Source organism: Physella acuta, unplaced genomic scaffold (genome assembly GCF_028476545.2).
Source record: "Physella acuta isolate Inbredline_101_S28 unplaced genomic scaffold, ASM2847654v3 ptg001038l, whole genome shotgun sequence".
In the NCBI taxonomy this organism is placed as follows: domain Eukaryota; kingdom Metazoa; phylum Mollusca; class Gastropoda; family Physidae; genus Physella; species Physella acuta.
Genome location: NW_026732555.1, coordinates 95,001 through 112,802, shown reverse-complemented (window position 1 = coordinate 112,802; position 17,802 = coordinate 95,001). Strand labels below are relative to the sequence as shown.

The following is a 17,802-nucleotide window of genomic DNA, read 5'->3' as shown; positions in this document are numbered from 1 at the left end:
CCATAATTAATTCCTAAAATTTTTTTTTAATTCAACATAAATATTTTTTATTTAATTAACAATATAGTATGATCCTATTAAATATTATCGTTGTTTTCAGATCCACATTTTTAAAAATTCGTGTCTAATGTTCAGAGCGCCGTCCGTTAACGAAATCACTCAAATAATAAGGAGAGGGTGGGGGTGGTTTGGGCATTAAAGACGATGGAAATGATGTTGTGGTGTGGACAAATTGTAAATATACACTTTTGCTTATTATAATTTTATTTTGTGTTGTTTCCATTAAATTTAATCCTATGAACTCGCTTAGACAACCGGGAATTTTGCAAAACATTAATTCTAAAATAAATGTTCCGTCTGTCATTCGATTGGTTTTGCAGCTGGTACATATATAGGCTAATATGGGAAGATAAAACATCCTAATTATAGAAGTAATACATTATAAACTGAGATGAATTTAAAAAACATTAATTCATGAAAGATTTATTATAAGAAAAAAATTGTGATATTAAATTAATTGTCAACGGCGCGGTGAGGGTAAAAAATTATAATACAACTGCAGTAAACAATGTTGTTGGCAAACTTGGACATACCTTCAGCTATTTTTGTTATCACTGAGTTTTTTTAGACCACCAAATATCAGTAAGTAGTTATGTAATACACACACATTATTTTCATAGCCATAGCCATAGCCATAGCCATAGCCATAGCCATAGCCATAGCCATAGCCATAGCCATAGCCATAGCCACAGCCACAGCCACAGCCACAGCCACAGCCACAGCCACAGCCACAGCCACAGCCACAGCCACAGCCACAGCCACAGCCACAGCCACAGCCACAGCCACAGCCACAGCCACAGCCACAGCCACAGCCACAGCCACAGCCACAGCCACAGCCACAGCCACAGCCACAGCCACAGCCACAGCCATAGCCACAGCCATAGCCATAGCCATAGCCATAGCCATAGCCATAGCCATAGCCATAGCCATAGCCATAGCCATAGCCATAGCCATAGCCATAGCCATAGCCATAGCCATAGCCATAGCCATAGCCATAGCCATAGCCATAGCCATATGGACGTACATGGATGGATGGATGGATGGATGGATGGATGGATGGATGGATGGATGGATGGATGGATGGATGGATGGATGGATGGATGGATGGATGGATGGATGGATGGATGGATGGATGGATGGATGGATGGATGGATGGATGGATGGATGGATGGATGGATGGATGGATGGATGGATGGATGGATGGATGGATGGATGGATGGATGGATGGATGGATGGATGGATGGATGGATGGATGGATGGATGGATGGATGGATGGATGGATGGATGGATGGATGGATGGATGGATGGATGGATGGATGGATGGATGGATGGATGGATGGATGGATGGATGGATGGATGGATGGATGTGTATATATGCATATATGCATACATGTACAACTATATTTTTGTGTGTGCGTGCGTATGTAACTTCTCTTGAAAAATATATCGTGGTAATGTAATGTTTGTTTCAGCCAAAATGGGATTTACAATGTTAGTTTTGTGGATGTGTGTGCTGACTTGGCAGATTCAGTTGGCACGCTGTTGTGGTCCGAGAGTCTACAATCTTGAAAAATCTGCCCAAGGAACTTTGATCCGTCTGCATAACATTTTGAAAACTAACAGGGGTTTACCACGTTTAGTAAGTTAAGCTTGATTGTTGGTTTTGTTTAGTAAAAATGTTAATAATTTAAGTAAAATAAAAACCTCATATCGATTCGAGAGCCTGAAACAGACGAAGGTATAAAAGTATCACTTGATATAATAAACAAAATGAATATCTATACCTGTAAATATGCATATACCTACCACGGTTAGTTTTCTTTTCTCCCACCGAACTCTGTCCTTAACGACAAAATATCACGTTTTCTGCTCTGATAGGAATGGCAAGATTCGATGGTGAGGGAAATCAACGCCATGATACTTAATACTTGTAATTACGCACCAACTGATTTTGAGGATACGATTGTTGATTTTCAAGTCAAACAACGTAAGTGAACTAAATGACCCTATTTCAGGGGCGGAACTACAGTGCCGCCAGACCCCGCAAGGGGGGGGGGGACACGCCGTTTAGGGGCCCTAAGCCGACCATAATCAATTTTTTTTTACTTAAAAAAACTTAACTTTCTTTCATTTTTGACTTGATAGTTGTTTTGTTAAAAGAAAACACCATCCCACGCTCTTGTATATTTTTTTTTTCATTTGTTTTTAAACTATAGAGTCCTTGCAAACACGTGACCTAAATCACGTGATACCTACGCCCGCCGCCACAGTGGTGTACATCAGACGTAAACACAATCAGCTGTTCGCCAGCGCTGGACGTGTTCACCAGTGCTGGACGTGTTCACCGTATGTTAAGAATCGCGCCCGCGGAAAAGGAAAAATATGTTAAAAAACTTGAACTCTTAGGAATTGAAGATCCTTATACAGTTATTGACAGTTTCGTGGATAATATAAATATGTGGCCGAAATTTCTAAATAAAAATACTGTTAGTAATACCGTTTGCGTTTAGAGTTTAAGTAGACGAAGCTGATCAAATGCAGTAATATATTAGAGGTTATCTACTGTAGCAAACGTGAGACCACTTAACTCCTACAAAACCCACACTACAACGGCTAATATAATCCATGGGTAATAACCAATCTGGGTAGCATGTTATACAATTTAAGACCCTTATAATCCAGCAGGGAAATAATCAGACACATTAATACTGACGTTCAACCCTCATGATGGCCCTCATGATGGCTGCCCCCACCTGTATCTAGCCCACAATAAAACCCAAGAGGAGTCTGCCCTGCCCTCCCCTGAAAATGTCTCACCTCCGTGATACCCAGCCCCACAGAGATAGTATTTCTTATATAATTTTGACCCTCAGGGCCCAGCAGGGAGAACAAAGGGGAAAGTCCCACTGCTCTCCCCTCAACACTTCTCACCTCGGTGTCATGTTATGTCATTTATAGCACACACGGCTTATCAGGGGAAAGCATTAAGGCATTAAGAATCTTAACTCTGGACAGCTACACACTAGTATACTAGCTACACACTAGGTGCCTACTGTAAACTACTAGACTGTAGGCCCTATGTAGACCTGCAATTGTATCAATTGTAGACTGGGTCCATTGTTATTATTCTAAACCATCTCACTTGTAATGTTTCTAGCTTGATTTGTTTCTTTTATAAACAGTGGATTTAAAAAAAAAATTTAGCCCAATCATTAACCTAATAATAATAATGTGGTTATTTGTTGTTGGCTGGTATGATCTAGATTGTACTACTAGGCTACAAAAACTTAGTAGACCAATTACTAGATATGAATTTGAATTTAATTAAACTCAGTCCAGTATCAGATACATATTGCTGTAAAAAGACAACAAAGTAGGTAGGCCTGAGTAATTTATTAAAGCCTTCTACTACAATAATATCAACTACATGCTTGTATAAAAATTTTACAATTTAATTTAAGTAGCAGATTCTAGATCTAAGTCTAGTCATATAATCTATTTCAATTTCAGAAAATTTCGTTTGCTAAAAAAATGATTAGATAATAGAGCGAGATTTTAGATCTTAGAGACAATTAAATGCTTTATTAGGCCTATTATGACTACTTTTGATTTATTATGGGTGTATTTTGAATCGAATGTAGATCTAAAGTAATTAAATTTAAGTAAAGAAGTAGATTCTAGATTCTATGTCTACCCAGCGGAGCCAGGTATAAGCCTACTATTAGATCTTATTATTCTTATTAGCCTATAATATTACTTTTGACTTTGTCTTTTACTATTAGTATTTGTGAAGGTCGAGCATATTTGTTTTATTAATAGTTATCTTTTATAATTAAAATGAAGTTTATTATTTTACTGTCCTTACATGAAACAAAGTATCGAGAACTGCATTTGATCAGATTCGGCTACTTTAACTCTAAACGCAAACAGTATTACTAACAGTATTTTTATTTAGAAATTTTGTCCACATATTTATTTATACGAAACTGTCAATAACAGTATAAGGATCTTCAATTCCTAAGAGTTCAAGTTTTTTAACGTATTTTTCCTTTTCCGCGGGTGCGGTTCTTTACATACAGTGAACGCGTCCAGCGATGGTGAACACGTCCAGCGCTGGCGAACAGCTGATTGTGTTTACGTCTGGTGTACACCACTGTGGCGGCGGGCGTAGGTATCACGAATGGACGTGACGTCATATGAAAGGACTCTATTGTGAAAGATAGGCAAATGTTTAAACCACCTTCATGACTTATTTCCCTTTATTAAATAGTCAAATAGGGGTGCTCATAAGCACCTTTTCCTAGATTTGTACTAAACGATTAAAAAGAGCAATTAATTCGCTTAAATACTTAAAAAAATATATATACTAAAGAATGACATAGCAAAAAAGGAAAATTTATTTAAAAATAAATAATATAAATACAAAAATACATATAAATAAACATAACACGAGAAACCATTACATTAAAAAAGCTTTGATATGTGATATTCTTTTGACCTTGTAAAAAATATTACGTCCGCCTTTAAATAATACTTATTTTCAAAACACACTTAAATACACTCACACCCATGAGACGTTGTAATTTATATTAATTGAAAAAAAAGACATTTTTTTTTCAAAAACCGATCAGGCCAGAAATGAGTATCCTATGTTCTTATTTATATATATATATATATATATATATATATATATATATATATATATATATAATATATATATATATATATATATATATATATATATATATATATATATATATATATATATATATATATATATATATATATATATATATATATATATATATATATGGTAAAGGGGTCCCAGCATTTTTTTTGCGGGGGTAGCCCTTTTTTTCTAGTTCCGCCACTGCCCTATTTATGCTCGTTTGTAAGTATTCCTTACTTAAATTTGAGATAAACTAATCTATTATAGAGGACTATGGCGTGTGTGCTCATTAAGCAGAATATACCCTACGCTCCCTTGGGTTTGGGAATATATAAAATGTATGTAAATATAAACGTTTCAGAAAATATAATCACAAACGCAAACATCAACTCAAGCACAGTGGCGTAGCGAGGTCGGGTGTCCCGTCCCCCGTAAAATTTATATATATATATAGATAAATATATATATATCCATATATATATATATATATATATATATATATATATATATATATATATATATATATATATATATATATATATATATATATATATATATATATATATATATATATATATATATATATATATATATATATATATATATATATGTACATATATACATATATATATACATATATATATATATATATATATATATATATATATATATATATATATATATATATATATATATATATATGTGTACATATGTATGTATATATATATATATATATATATATATATATATATATATATATACATACATACATATACTAAGCATACTGCCTGGCTACGCATAAGTTTAAAAAAAAACTATTGAGAATTTGAATGATTAATTAATTTGTGATTGGCTGTTACGTGGAGTGCTTACGACATAAGCTCAAACAGTCTGAGTAATTTTATGTCATGCAAGCATTGGTTGAGTATTGGCAAACATATCACTCGCTTGGATTATTAGAACTGTAAAGGCCTTCTTAAAAGTATAAATCAAATAGTATATTAAATTTACTTTTGCAATTTATTTTCACAACTCCATTATAATAAATAACTTAATTTATAACAAAATGTCTATTTAAACGAATGCTATACTTCCATTTTTATTTAAAATAGTATACACATTATTTAGGAATGAGTACTTTTAAAAGTTTTCTCACCTGTACATGTACCAAAAGACGTAGTCTTTGTTTACTTTTTCACAAAACAATTGTTTATATAAGAAAATACGACATCTGGACAAAATCTAACGACCCTAAGGGTTTTTTCGACGGGAATAATGTTTTTTGTTACCCTCCAGGGTCGCTCTACGACCTCACAACAGATCATGTTTTTTCGTATTGTAGCTCAAATAAGGCGCCGGTCAGTCGAGGTCAGTTTTGATCCTCTCTTCGTGGACTTTGCGACCAACCGGCGCCGGCCCCCGTGTTCTATTTCCCCAAGGCAGGAGTCTGCGGCGCCGGAAAGTGCTCTGTCGGGCACTCGACCACATGTGTATATGTATTCACAAATATTTTTTGTATGTATTTAATTTTTTTACCCCCCCCCCCCCATACACGCATTAACATATAAGTTATTACGATTCTCAACCAAACCGTTTACCTCAGGCATAATTTGTAATGTTGAGCTAATGTAACTTCCCCCTACTCACCCCCTCACTCCACCCCCAAGGCGATTGCTTTAAACTGTGCTCAGATATACTACTAACGATTTTTATATATAGACGGTTACAAATACAGCTTGATGTAACATGTTTTCTCTAATTTGTTTTCTCAAATTTGCTCTTAAAAGACCATTTAATACTCTAATTAATCACTTAATTAAGTGGAATGATCATTTTTCTGTATATATTTTGCTATTTTTGCCTTGGTGTCACCCCCACCCCCCTTCCTTCCTTCCTTATACGGAAACCGGCTCAGAAGGTTGACCACCATTAGCCAGGCAGGCTTCAGTGTAGCAAACTCCGACCACAAGAGTTTCCAACACATCGGTCGCTACTTCCGTCGGCTCTCACCGGGCTTTCCTTCCCCACCCACCAGACGCGGGACGTCATCCTACCGCCGGGTACCCAGCTTGATCTTGGTGGGCGTTCGGCCATTCTTTGAACCTAGCACATACAGCAGTTCTACTCGGCCAGATCAAAAACCCTTTAGCTGCTGTTGGCTACCACTAGCAATTCCGCACCATTTAGGGGGGTCATGAGCTTGGTCCGACTAGTGGCACTCTTCCGAAGCCACGTGAAGGCCGAAGCTTATAGTCAAGATATCTGGTTAGGGTCGAGAGCAAACCCTTCTTGGTTCCCGGCAGTCTTGCACCTCTCCTCCCCCACGCTATTATGTAGGGGACTTGGGAGTCCGACGTACCAGGCTCTTCGGAACCCCCCCCCCTAAATGGTGTTACCCGGTGCGGTTCGCAACCCCCCCCCCTCCCGCCACCCCCCTCCCTCGCTACGCTTCTGCTCAAATAAAAACTTAAACTCAAACGGAAACGGAAACAATAACATAAAGGTTAACGTAAACATAAACGCAAAACATAAACATAAAAATACATGAAAAAATAAACATAAACATAATGTGACCTACTTAGGTCTTGTATTTTTTTTAGTTTGACTTTTATTGCTCAACCATGAGTGACTGGTGCAACCACCAGGTAATTTTCCATAGTTCTAAGAAAGACATATACCCTAGTACTTTTCCATCACGAGTGGTGGTGCAATACTTTTATACTTTCGATTGGTTGATTCGGACATCAGAGTTGTCCCAACCAATAGTCTCACGTTTTGAAGGTGACCTCCCATGTTGCCTCAGGTATCAAACGGTCTGCATAGACTTATCTGAGGGCAGTCCACCCCAGCAGTCCGTAGCAGCAAGTCAGACCAGACATCTTTGAGAGAGAAAGCCTTGAGTGTCGCTATTTTGTAGCCTATAGTTTCTAAGCAGCAATTTTCCATTATTACTTGTGGTTTTAAGTAATATTTTGTGCTTTAAGTAGTGTAGTATAAGCTGTGGTGATTTTCCTAAGTGCCAAATAGTGTTTTTTCCTCAAATTGTAAGTTGGGTTTTTGATATTCTACTCATTCATTGTATTCTGTATAAAGCTAGAGTCTTACCTTGAATTTGTACACATATTAAAAGTTATATATGGATTAAATGTGTTGTTGGCATCAGGAGTTCATCGAGTGTATCCCCTAGACGTTAAGTACGTGTCCTCGTTAACTGTTGTGCTAGCTATCATTTATAGGGCTTTAAGCCATCTGTGTATAACCATTCAAACGAACCCGGGTACGTTCGCCAGCTATCTGGCTGATAGAGTGGTGTTCGTAATAAAAGTGGGGGCTTGTCCGGGATTTAAATTGTTGCACGAGTTGTTGGTTTAGACACTAGGTTTAGTTCTAATCAGTTGTCGGTTAGTCCAGTGGGGCAGTGTGTGTACACCGCTCGAGGCTAGAGCCGTGTTACCTAGTTGAGGAGGCCAGACGTGTCGTGTCCTAGATTTAGGTCGAGTTCATAGCAGAGCCTTGTGCTGTGTTTGTTTTGATTTTGAAACCTAGCTAAATAATGGAGGCTTTTTTGTTGAAACCTACAGTCGAGGAGGTTGAGAAACTCAGTAGAAAGGATTTAATTGGTGTAGAGAAAGAGTTGAATTTAGATTACTCTGTTACTCAAAAGTCAGAAGTGCTAAGAGATAAAGTTATAGTACACTTTATCAAAGAAAATGTGTTTGAGGAAAGTCTGTTAGCTGATGTGTTACTTCGTGGAGAGAAATCTTCAGAAGAGAAGGAGTTGGTCTTAAAAGAAAAAGAGTTGGAAGCTAAAGTTGCTTTAGAGAAGGCTTTAAAAGAAAGAGAGTTAGAAGCTAAGATAGAGTTAGATAAGAGGAGGTTAGAGTTGGAATTCAGTAAGGTTAGTGGTAATGTCACTTCTGTAGTGGAACCTGAAAAGTTGTCAGTTGCTCAGGTTATTGCCAAATTCGGTAAATTGGTCCCAAAGGTTAACGAGGTAGATTTAGTTGTTTTCTTTAACTCCTTTGAGAGTTTAGCTAAATCATGTGAATGGCCCGAAAATTCTCTCACCACTTTATTAAGCACAGTTCTTGTAGGAAAAGCTGCTAGTACATATCAGGCACTCTCTCGAGATGTACAAACTAATTATGGGCTGGTCAAAGCTGCCATTTTAAAAGCCTACGAGTTGACGCCCGAGGCTTATCGGATGAAATTCCGAAATCTTAGAAAACAGCCAACACAAACCTATGTGGAGTTTCTATTCGAGAAAGAAAAAGTTTTCTCGAGGTGGCTCAACTCAGAAGAAGTCTCAGAGTTTGAAAAACTCAAATCTCTGGTTCTGAAAGAAGAATTTCTGAAGTCCCTACCTGAAGAGATCCGTCTACATATCCTCGATAATAGGATAGTCGACATCAAGAAGGCTGCTGAGTCGGCAGACACATACATGCTGGTTCATAAAAGACCACAAGTGTCAAGTAACCGCCTCAATCCTGTACTCCCCCTTGTTGGCAACAGTATTCCTGTTGGCCAATCTCTGAAGTCGTTCCAGTCAATAGAGAAGCCCAGATCCACCACCAGTCGACGAGCAGTATGTCAATACTGTAAGAAACCTGGACATCTCATAAAGAACTGTTATAAGCGGCATCAAGTCAACAGAGAGGTTGTGCGTAAATCCGCGCATAACGCTCTCCTCCATCAGGCAGCCAGTTCAAATTTGAACTCCACTCTTCAGAATGACACTATCCCTAAGTGTCCACAGGAAAGGAATCAAATTTCCACCTCCTACGTTCAGTCATCTTTCGACTGTCAACTCCACCCTCCAGTTTCTTCCGAGGCAACCGATCTCGAGGGATCGAGAAAGGTTGGCTTCTCATCGTTCCTGGCAGAAGCTGTCATTTGCAACCCTGGTGATCCGTTGTCACAGCGGAACATAAATGTCCTGAGAGACACAGGGGCTTCACAGTCGCTTCTATTGAAGGGCTTAATGGACATTACACCGGAGACAAACACCGGGAATGTTACCATTATTCAAGGAGTGGAGTCAGAACCCACTGTAGTCCCTCTGCACAAGTTTATCCTGAGACATCATCTCGTCCAAGGAGAAGTCATCCTAGGGGTGATCGAAAGTATCCCTGTACCAGGAGTGCACCTGCTCCTAGGGAACGACTTAGCGGGAAGCAAAGTCTACCCCCATACGGTTCGAAACCCGTTGTCAACAATTCCAGATGATGATAATTAACTGTATCCTGCATGTGTGGTGACAAGAAGCCAGACCAAACAGTTGGCTGATACAGCGCCTGATCCACACGAATCATCATCAACAGGAAATCCAGCTCCCAAACTGGAACCTATGCCTCTAGAGGGTCCATTCATGGAATTGCCTCTGAGGATATCTCATGATGACATCGTTAAGGCTCAACAAGACGACGCAGAACTCCAATCGGTGGTCGAGAAATCCATCTCGGCTGACGATGGGGAGTACTTCACCGCGAACGACCTGATCTTCCGTCGTGTTTTACCAATGACTGCCTCACCTGCCGAACCATGGTTGGAAAAAAACCAACTGTGGGTCCCTCCACCTTATCGGCAGGAAATCCTGAAACTGGCCCATGACAACCCGATGTCAGCGCATCCAGGAGTCACGAAAACAATGGCGAAGATCAAGGAACTGTGTTTTTGGCCGAAAATGAGAAATGATGTGTCGCGTTACTGCAAACGTTGCACGAAGTGTCAGTTGGCCGGGAAACCCAATCAGAAAATTCCTAAGGCCCCGCTGAATCCGATTCCTGTGTTAGAAGAACCCTTCTCCAAAATCATCATGGACAGTGTCGGTCCCTTGCCGAAAACCAAGGCGGGCAACGAGTACCTACTTACCTTTATGTGTTCAAGTACCCGTTTTCCCGAAGCGTTCCCCCCTACGGAACATTAAGGCAAAGACCGTAGTCAGAGCCATGACCCGGTTCTTCACTACTTTTGGATGACCTAGAATTGTGCAAACCGACCAAGGCAGCAACTTTACCAGCCATCATTTTCAAGAAGCGCTAGCCAAGCTAGGCATTACCCACGTCACCAGCTCAGCGTACCACCCTCAGTCTCAATGTGCTCTTGAGAGGTTTCACCAGACCCTAAAAACCATGCTGAGAACTTTCGTTCGAAGTAATACTCAGTGGGATGAAGCCGTCCCGTTGATTATCTTCGCCGCTAGAGACTGTGTGCAAGGAATCTTTAGGTTACTCACCTTTTCAGCTTGTGTTCGGTCATTCTGTCCGTGGTCCCCTGAAGCTGATCCACGAACGTTGGACAGGTACCAGTAACCATCCACTGTAGAACTTTGACGATTTTCATGTCAGATTGAAAGCGGTGTGCGAGTTAGCTCACAAGAACTTAAGAAAGGCCCAAGTGAGGATGAAAGGACTGTATGACAAAAGTTCTCGAAAACGAACATTCATCCAGGCGAGAAAGTTCTTGTTCTCGTGCCTAACCCGAACAATGCTTTATCCTTAAGATATTGTGAACCCTTTACGGTGCATTCAAAATTAAGTGATTTGAACTATGTTGTCAATACTCCAGACAGATGGAAGAAACAGAAAGTGTATCATGTTAACTCACTAAAAAAGTACTATGAAGATAGTACCAATGTTCATTCCACAGCTAAGGTTACTTTACCTATATGTGTACTTAATGATTCGGATGATGTTATACATGACAAACTAAAGCCCCAAAATTGTTAAATTCTTCGTTTCAGGCCCATTTGAATGACCACCTAGTACATCTGTCCTCTGAGGAAAGCCAAAAATTGTCTCAGTTATTTGATACCTTTCCCTCCATTTTGAACCCAGTTTTAGCAATTTGAGCTCCCCCTGTCTGTTGGTCCCAAAAGAAACAAGGGGTGGCCCTGTGGTCTAGTGGCCAGGATCGCGCTCGCTCACGGCGGCGGCCGGGTTTCGGTTCCCGGTTAGATCCCATGACCCTTGGTGGCCTGTGTGGTCGGGTGGCCCTGTGGTCCAGTGGTTAGGATCTCGGCGCGCCACGGCGGCGGCCGAGGTTCGATTCCTCGATTCGGAAAACCACTAGCTTACGTGGTCTAGTGGGTCGACACTTAAGTGATCTGTAACTCAAAGTGGTCTAGTGGTTAGACACTTAAGTGATCTGTGAGTCTCTGTGGCCCACAAATTAATTATTGTTTATTACCTACGTTGATTGATCATGTGTCATTTTAGTGGTTACTTAAGACCATTTACAGATGATTGGTTTGTGTAATCTACACAGTCTCATGAAAATGAGTGGTCCGTGTTTTACATTTCAGACTTACAATCCTGTTGGATATCCTTATTATTTTCAAATGAATCTTGTTTAAAGGTGGGTTTTCATTATATGTAATATTTTATCATATAATATATCTTATGACTCAGTTGATGTTGTATCTAGTCATTGAAATAAAGGAATTACCTTGTCGGGTTTCCCACCTATTTTATCCACATGGAGATATTGTAGTACCCCTGTTTGAGGGACTTTGATGTATTATTATTTTTTGAAAGGGTTATCCCCCTTTCAGATATTGTAAAGGGTTGAATTACTTCCCTTTGATTTCCAGGGATATTTTCACCTGGTATTGAAATTTTTGTTCGCTTCATTTGTTGATTTTTTTACGTCAGATTTGTTCCTTATGTATGTTTTGTGTGGACAAATCTGCCTTTTCAAAAGGGAGGGGATGTGACCTACTTAGGTCTTGTATTTTTTTTAGTTTGACTTTTATTGCTCAACCATGAGTGACTGTTGTGCAACCACCAGGTAATTTTCCATAGTTCTAAGAAAGACATATACCCTAGTACTTTTCCATCACGAGTGGTGGTGCAATACTTTTATACTTTCGATTGGTTGATTCGGACATCAGAATTGTCCCAACCAATAGTCTCACGTTTTGAAGGTGACCTCCCATGTTGCCTCAGGTATCAAACGGTCTGCACAGACTTTTCTGCGGGCAGTCCACCTCAGCAGTCCGTAGTAGCAAGTCAGACCAGACATCTTTGAGAGAGAAAGCCTTGAGTGTCGCTATTTTGTAGCCTATAGTTGTGGTTTTAAGTAATATTTTGTGCTTTAAGTAGTGTAGTATAAGCTGTGGTAATTTTCCTAAGTGCCATATCCTGTGATAGTGTAAAATAGTGTTTTTTCCTCAAATTGTAAGTTGGGTTTTTGATATTCTACTCATTCATTGTATTCTGTATAAAGCTAGAGTCTTACCTTGAATTTGTACACATATTAAAAGTTATATATGGATTAAATGTGTTGTTGGCATCAGGAGTTCATCGAGTGTATCCCCTAGACGTTAAGTACGTGTCCTCGTTAACTGTTGTGCTAGCTATCATTTATAGGGCTTTAAGCCATCTGTGTATAACCATTCAAACGAACCCGGGTACGTTCGCCAGCTATCTGGCTGATAGAGTGGTGTTCGTAATAATAACATAAACATAAAACTCAAATTGTAACGCAATCATTAACATAAACGTAAATGCACGCAAGCAGTAACATAAACATAAATTTAAACAAATACAAAAAACGAACCACAAACTTTAACGCAAACATAATCAAAAAAGAAAACATAAACGAAAACACAAACACTAACTTAAACGTAAACACAAACGAAAATGCAAACATAGACGCAAAATATAAATGCAAATAATAACTAAAAAAATAATTTAAACAGAATCATAAACGTAAAAGAAAACAATACAAACGCAAAAAAAATGCAAACATTAAAGCAAACGCAAACAAAATGCAACCATAAACGGAAACGCAAACATGAACATACGCAAGTAGAACAAAATTATAATAAGGACATTCAGGTACGGTTTCTAAACCTTTACTGATTGAAACAATTATTAGTAAACAGTAAAATTAGAGTATAAAATAAATGAACGTAGTATTTAAAGTACATTTTTAACTGCTGCATTGCACTTTATTGATGCATGAAAATTCTGTAATTATTTTCAAGCTTGATCCCGATCAAGGGAAATTATTTGTATAATTATTCCACTACATGAAAAGTACAAATTAATTTTAAAAGAATAATTTAATAACTGAAAGATATTTCATTTATACAATGATAAGACATGTTCTTATTAATTAGTGTTTTTTCTTTTTTCTTGCTTATAGTAACCATTGACAAATCAAAGCCATTTCAGAGCTATTCAGCCATCTTGAGAGACTATTTTGAAAAAAACCAAGAAAGCCTTTTAACAAACATGGTTACCAGTTGGTCATTTTCACCAAAGGTAATTGATCTATGTTACTATTTAAATATCTATATCATTAGGGCAACGTTCGGAGATTAATATAATGACTAACATCTACAAAAACCTTTATAGTAACAAGGCTATATATAAAACTAGCCGTCATTAACATTGTAACTTCATATCTACAGTTTGAACGGGCGAAGAGTCTAAGAGCATTCAGTTGCAGTATCGCTTTCTGCCCGTCACCATCAAACCCCAAAGGCCATTTTGTTTGCTTCTTCAGAGGATCACCAGGGTATGCAAAATAATTTAATATACACACACATACACACAATATATATATATATATATATATATATATATATATATATATATATATATATATATATATATATATATATATATATATTATATATATATATATATATATATATATATATATATATATATATATATATATATATATATATATAATATACTAGCTCAGGGGTTGGCAATCTTTTGAGACAGAAGAGCCATAAGTAACAATTTACACAAATTCCAAGTTTTTAAAGAGCCACCAACATTTATATATATATATATGTATATATATATATATATATATATATATATATATATATATATATATATATATATATATATATATATAAAGCTATGTATGTGTGTTTGTGTGTCTGTTTTTCTTTTACGCATTACTACTCCATTCATCCGATCGAATTCTCCTGGGGAGTTTTCTTCGAAAAAAAGTTTATCAAATTCGCAGGAGTGGCGCACAGGCATGGCGCGCTTTACTTTTCCTCTATATACGGTATATAAAAAATAGAAGTCGATTGCGGATTGACACCCTTCATCCGATCATCATGAAACTTAAAGGAGTTGATTAAAACACTCCAGTAGAAGTTAGTGCAAAAAAATCATATTTTAAATTTCGGAGGGTGCAATTTTTCTCTACATACTGTAAAAAAAAGTCGGATGCGGTTCGACCAGAGTTTCTTCCAGGCAAATTTCTACCCTCCCCGAACGAAATGAAATTTATATAATTTATATAGAAAATATAAACTTTTAACAGTGTCCGCACCCCGAAGAAATTCTACCGCCCCCCCCCCCCCTCCCGAAAATTTCAAGTGCCCCCCGGAGAAAAAAGTCTGGAAGAAACACTGATTTTAAACAGCGCGGTAGGCTATGAATCCAATAGGTTGCTATAGTTGCACACTAAATCGAATCCGGCGCGCCCTAAGTCTCTGCAGGGTGCCCAGGGCTATCCCGCGAGCGCTAAGCGCCTACCATAGTTTTTTAAGGAGCACCCTACAATACGACATTCGATGATAATCCGAGCTAGGGATTAACAAGGGGGAAAAAAAGAAAACAAGGAAGTACGTTGAAATAGGGAGTATCTAAATATTCTAATAGAATATAGTGTTTATTGTTTATATTTATTATTATATCGTTCATTACCGAGTGTTGCAGACTAATACTTTTATGAGTTTAAAAAAAAAAAAAATAATTTTTAATATTTGTGCATGGAGCTGAAGAGCCGCAACTTGACATCAAAAGAGCCGCATGCGGCTCGCGAGCCGCAAGTTGCCGACCCCTGTACTAGCTGCATACCTGTGCCACGGTGAATCTTTTTTAAATGAACCAACTTAGGAACAGATCAAATCTAAACACAAAGTCTTATACCCGTACTTCGCTACGGTGTGGATATTACCTCAGAGTTTACCGCGCAACACGCGGGTGCGGGTCCCCGCATTGGCGCGAATTTTCCTTTAGCGCACAGCGCTGCGCGCGGGTAGCTTATATCCGTGCTTTACTACGCTTTGGATATGAATAATATCTCAGAGCAACGCGCCGCGCGCGGGTGGGGGGTTCCCGCATTGGGGTAGAAAATCCTCCACACCGCACTGCGCGGGTGTCGGTATCCTCGGAGTTTACCTCGCTGCGCGCGGATAGGAAGTCCCCGCATTAGGGCGGATATTTCTCCAGCGCTGCGCGCGGGTGTCAATAGCACTTTGGTAAAATTACGGTAAAACGAACATCCGCCCAGACATCTCTCCTCCCCGAACCCATGGCGTAATTTAAACCGCACGTTTACCCGGGCGTCCGCGCCCAGGGAGAGACTTCCACATGGTTCCAAAATCTATAGCGATGACGAACTGACACACTACATCACGGCTTATATTATAGACTAGACACAAACACAACCCATACCCGTGCTCCGCCACGGTAAATCTTTTTTAAATGTACCAACTTGGGAAAAGATCAAAACAAACAAAAGCATAAACACAACAAAAACACAAACACAACACAAACACAACACAACACAAACATAACACAATCACAATCACAACACAAACACAACACAAATACAAACACAACACAAACAAAACACAAACACAACACAAACACAACACAAACACAACACAAACACAACACAAACACAACAAAAACACAACACAAACACAACACAAACAAAACACAAACACAACACAAACACAACACAAACACAACACAAACACAACACAAACACGACACAAATACAACACAAACACAACACAACACAACACAACACAAACACAACACAAACACAACACAAACACAACACAAACACAACACAAACACAACACAAACACAACACAAACACAACACAAACACAACACAAACACAACACAAACACAACACAAACACAACACAAACACAACACAAACACAACACAAACACAACACAAACACAACACAAACACAACACAAACACAACACAAACACAACACAAACACAACACAAACACAACACAAACACAACACAAACACAACACAAACACAACACAACACAAACACAACACAACACAAACACAACATAAAAACAACACAAACACAACACAAACACAACACAAATACAACACAAACACAACACAAACACAACCCAAACACAACACAAACACAACGCAAACACAACGCAAACACAAAGCAACCACAACACAACACAAACACAATACAAACACAACACAAACACAACACAAACACAACACAAACACAAACACAACACAAACACAACACAAACACAACACAAACACAACACAAACACAACACAAACACGACACAAACACATCACAAACACAACACATACAACACAACACAAACACAACACAAACACAACACAAACACAACAAAAACACAACAAAAACACAACACAAACACAACACAAACACAACAACCCGGGCGTCCGCGCCCAGAGAGAGACTTCCACATGGTTCCAAAATCTATAGCGATGACGAACTGACACACTACATCGCGGCTTATATTATAGACTAGCTGCATACCCGTGCTCCGCCACGGTAAATCTTTTTTAAATGAACCAACTTGGGAAAAGATCAAAACAAACAAAAACACAAACACAACGCAAACACAACAGAACAGAACATAACACAACATAACACAACTTAACACAACATAACACATAACACATAACACATAACACATAACACATAACACATAACGCATAACGCATAACGCATAACACATAACACATAACACATAACACAAAACACAAAACACAAAAACACAAAACACATAACACATAACACATAACACATAACACATAACACATAACACATAACACATAACACATAACACATAACACATAACACATAACACATAACACATAACACATAACACATAACACATAACACATAACACATAACACATAACACATAACACATAACACATAACACATAACACATAACACATAACACATAACACATAACACATAACACATAACACATAACACATAACACATAACACATAACACATAACACATAACACATAACACATAACACATAACACATAAC

The 17,802-nt window shown here is 38.2% G+C and overlaps 1 protein-coding gene across 1 annotated transcript in view; it reads left to right on the top strand.

The window, feature by feature from the left end:
• Positions 1-200: 200 nt before the first annotated feature.
• LOC131954903 (uncharacterized) overlaps positions 201-17,802 on the top strand; it is a 20,545-nt gene continuing 2,943 nt past the window's right edge. The window contains exons 1-5 of the mRNA XM_059318723.1: positions 201-234; positions 1,533-1,699; positions 1,939-2,047; positions 13,880-13,998; positions 14,148-14,254. Coding sequence (XP_059174706.1) covers positions 1,538-1,699; positions 1,939-2,047; positions 13,880-13,998; positions 14,148-14,254 — 497 coding nt within the window. The 5' untranslated portion in view covers positions 201-234; positions 1,533-1,537. The remainder of the gene's footprint in view (positions 235-1,532; positions 1,700-1,938; positions 2,048-13,879; positions 13,999-14,147; positions 14,255-17,802) is intronic.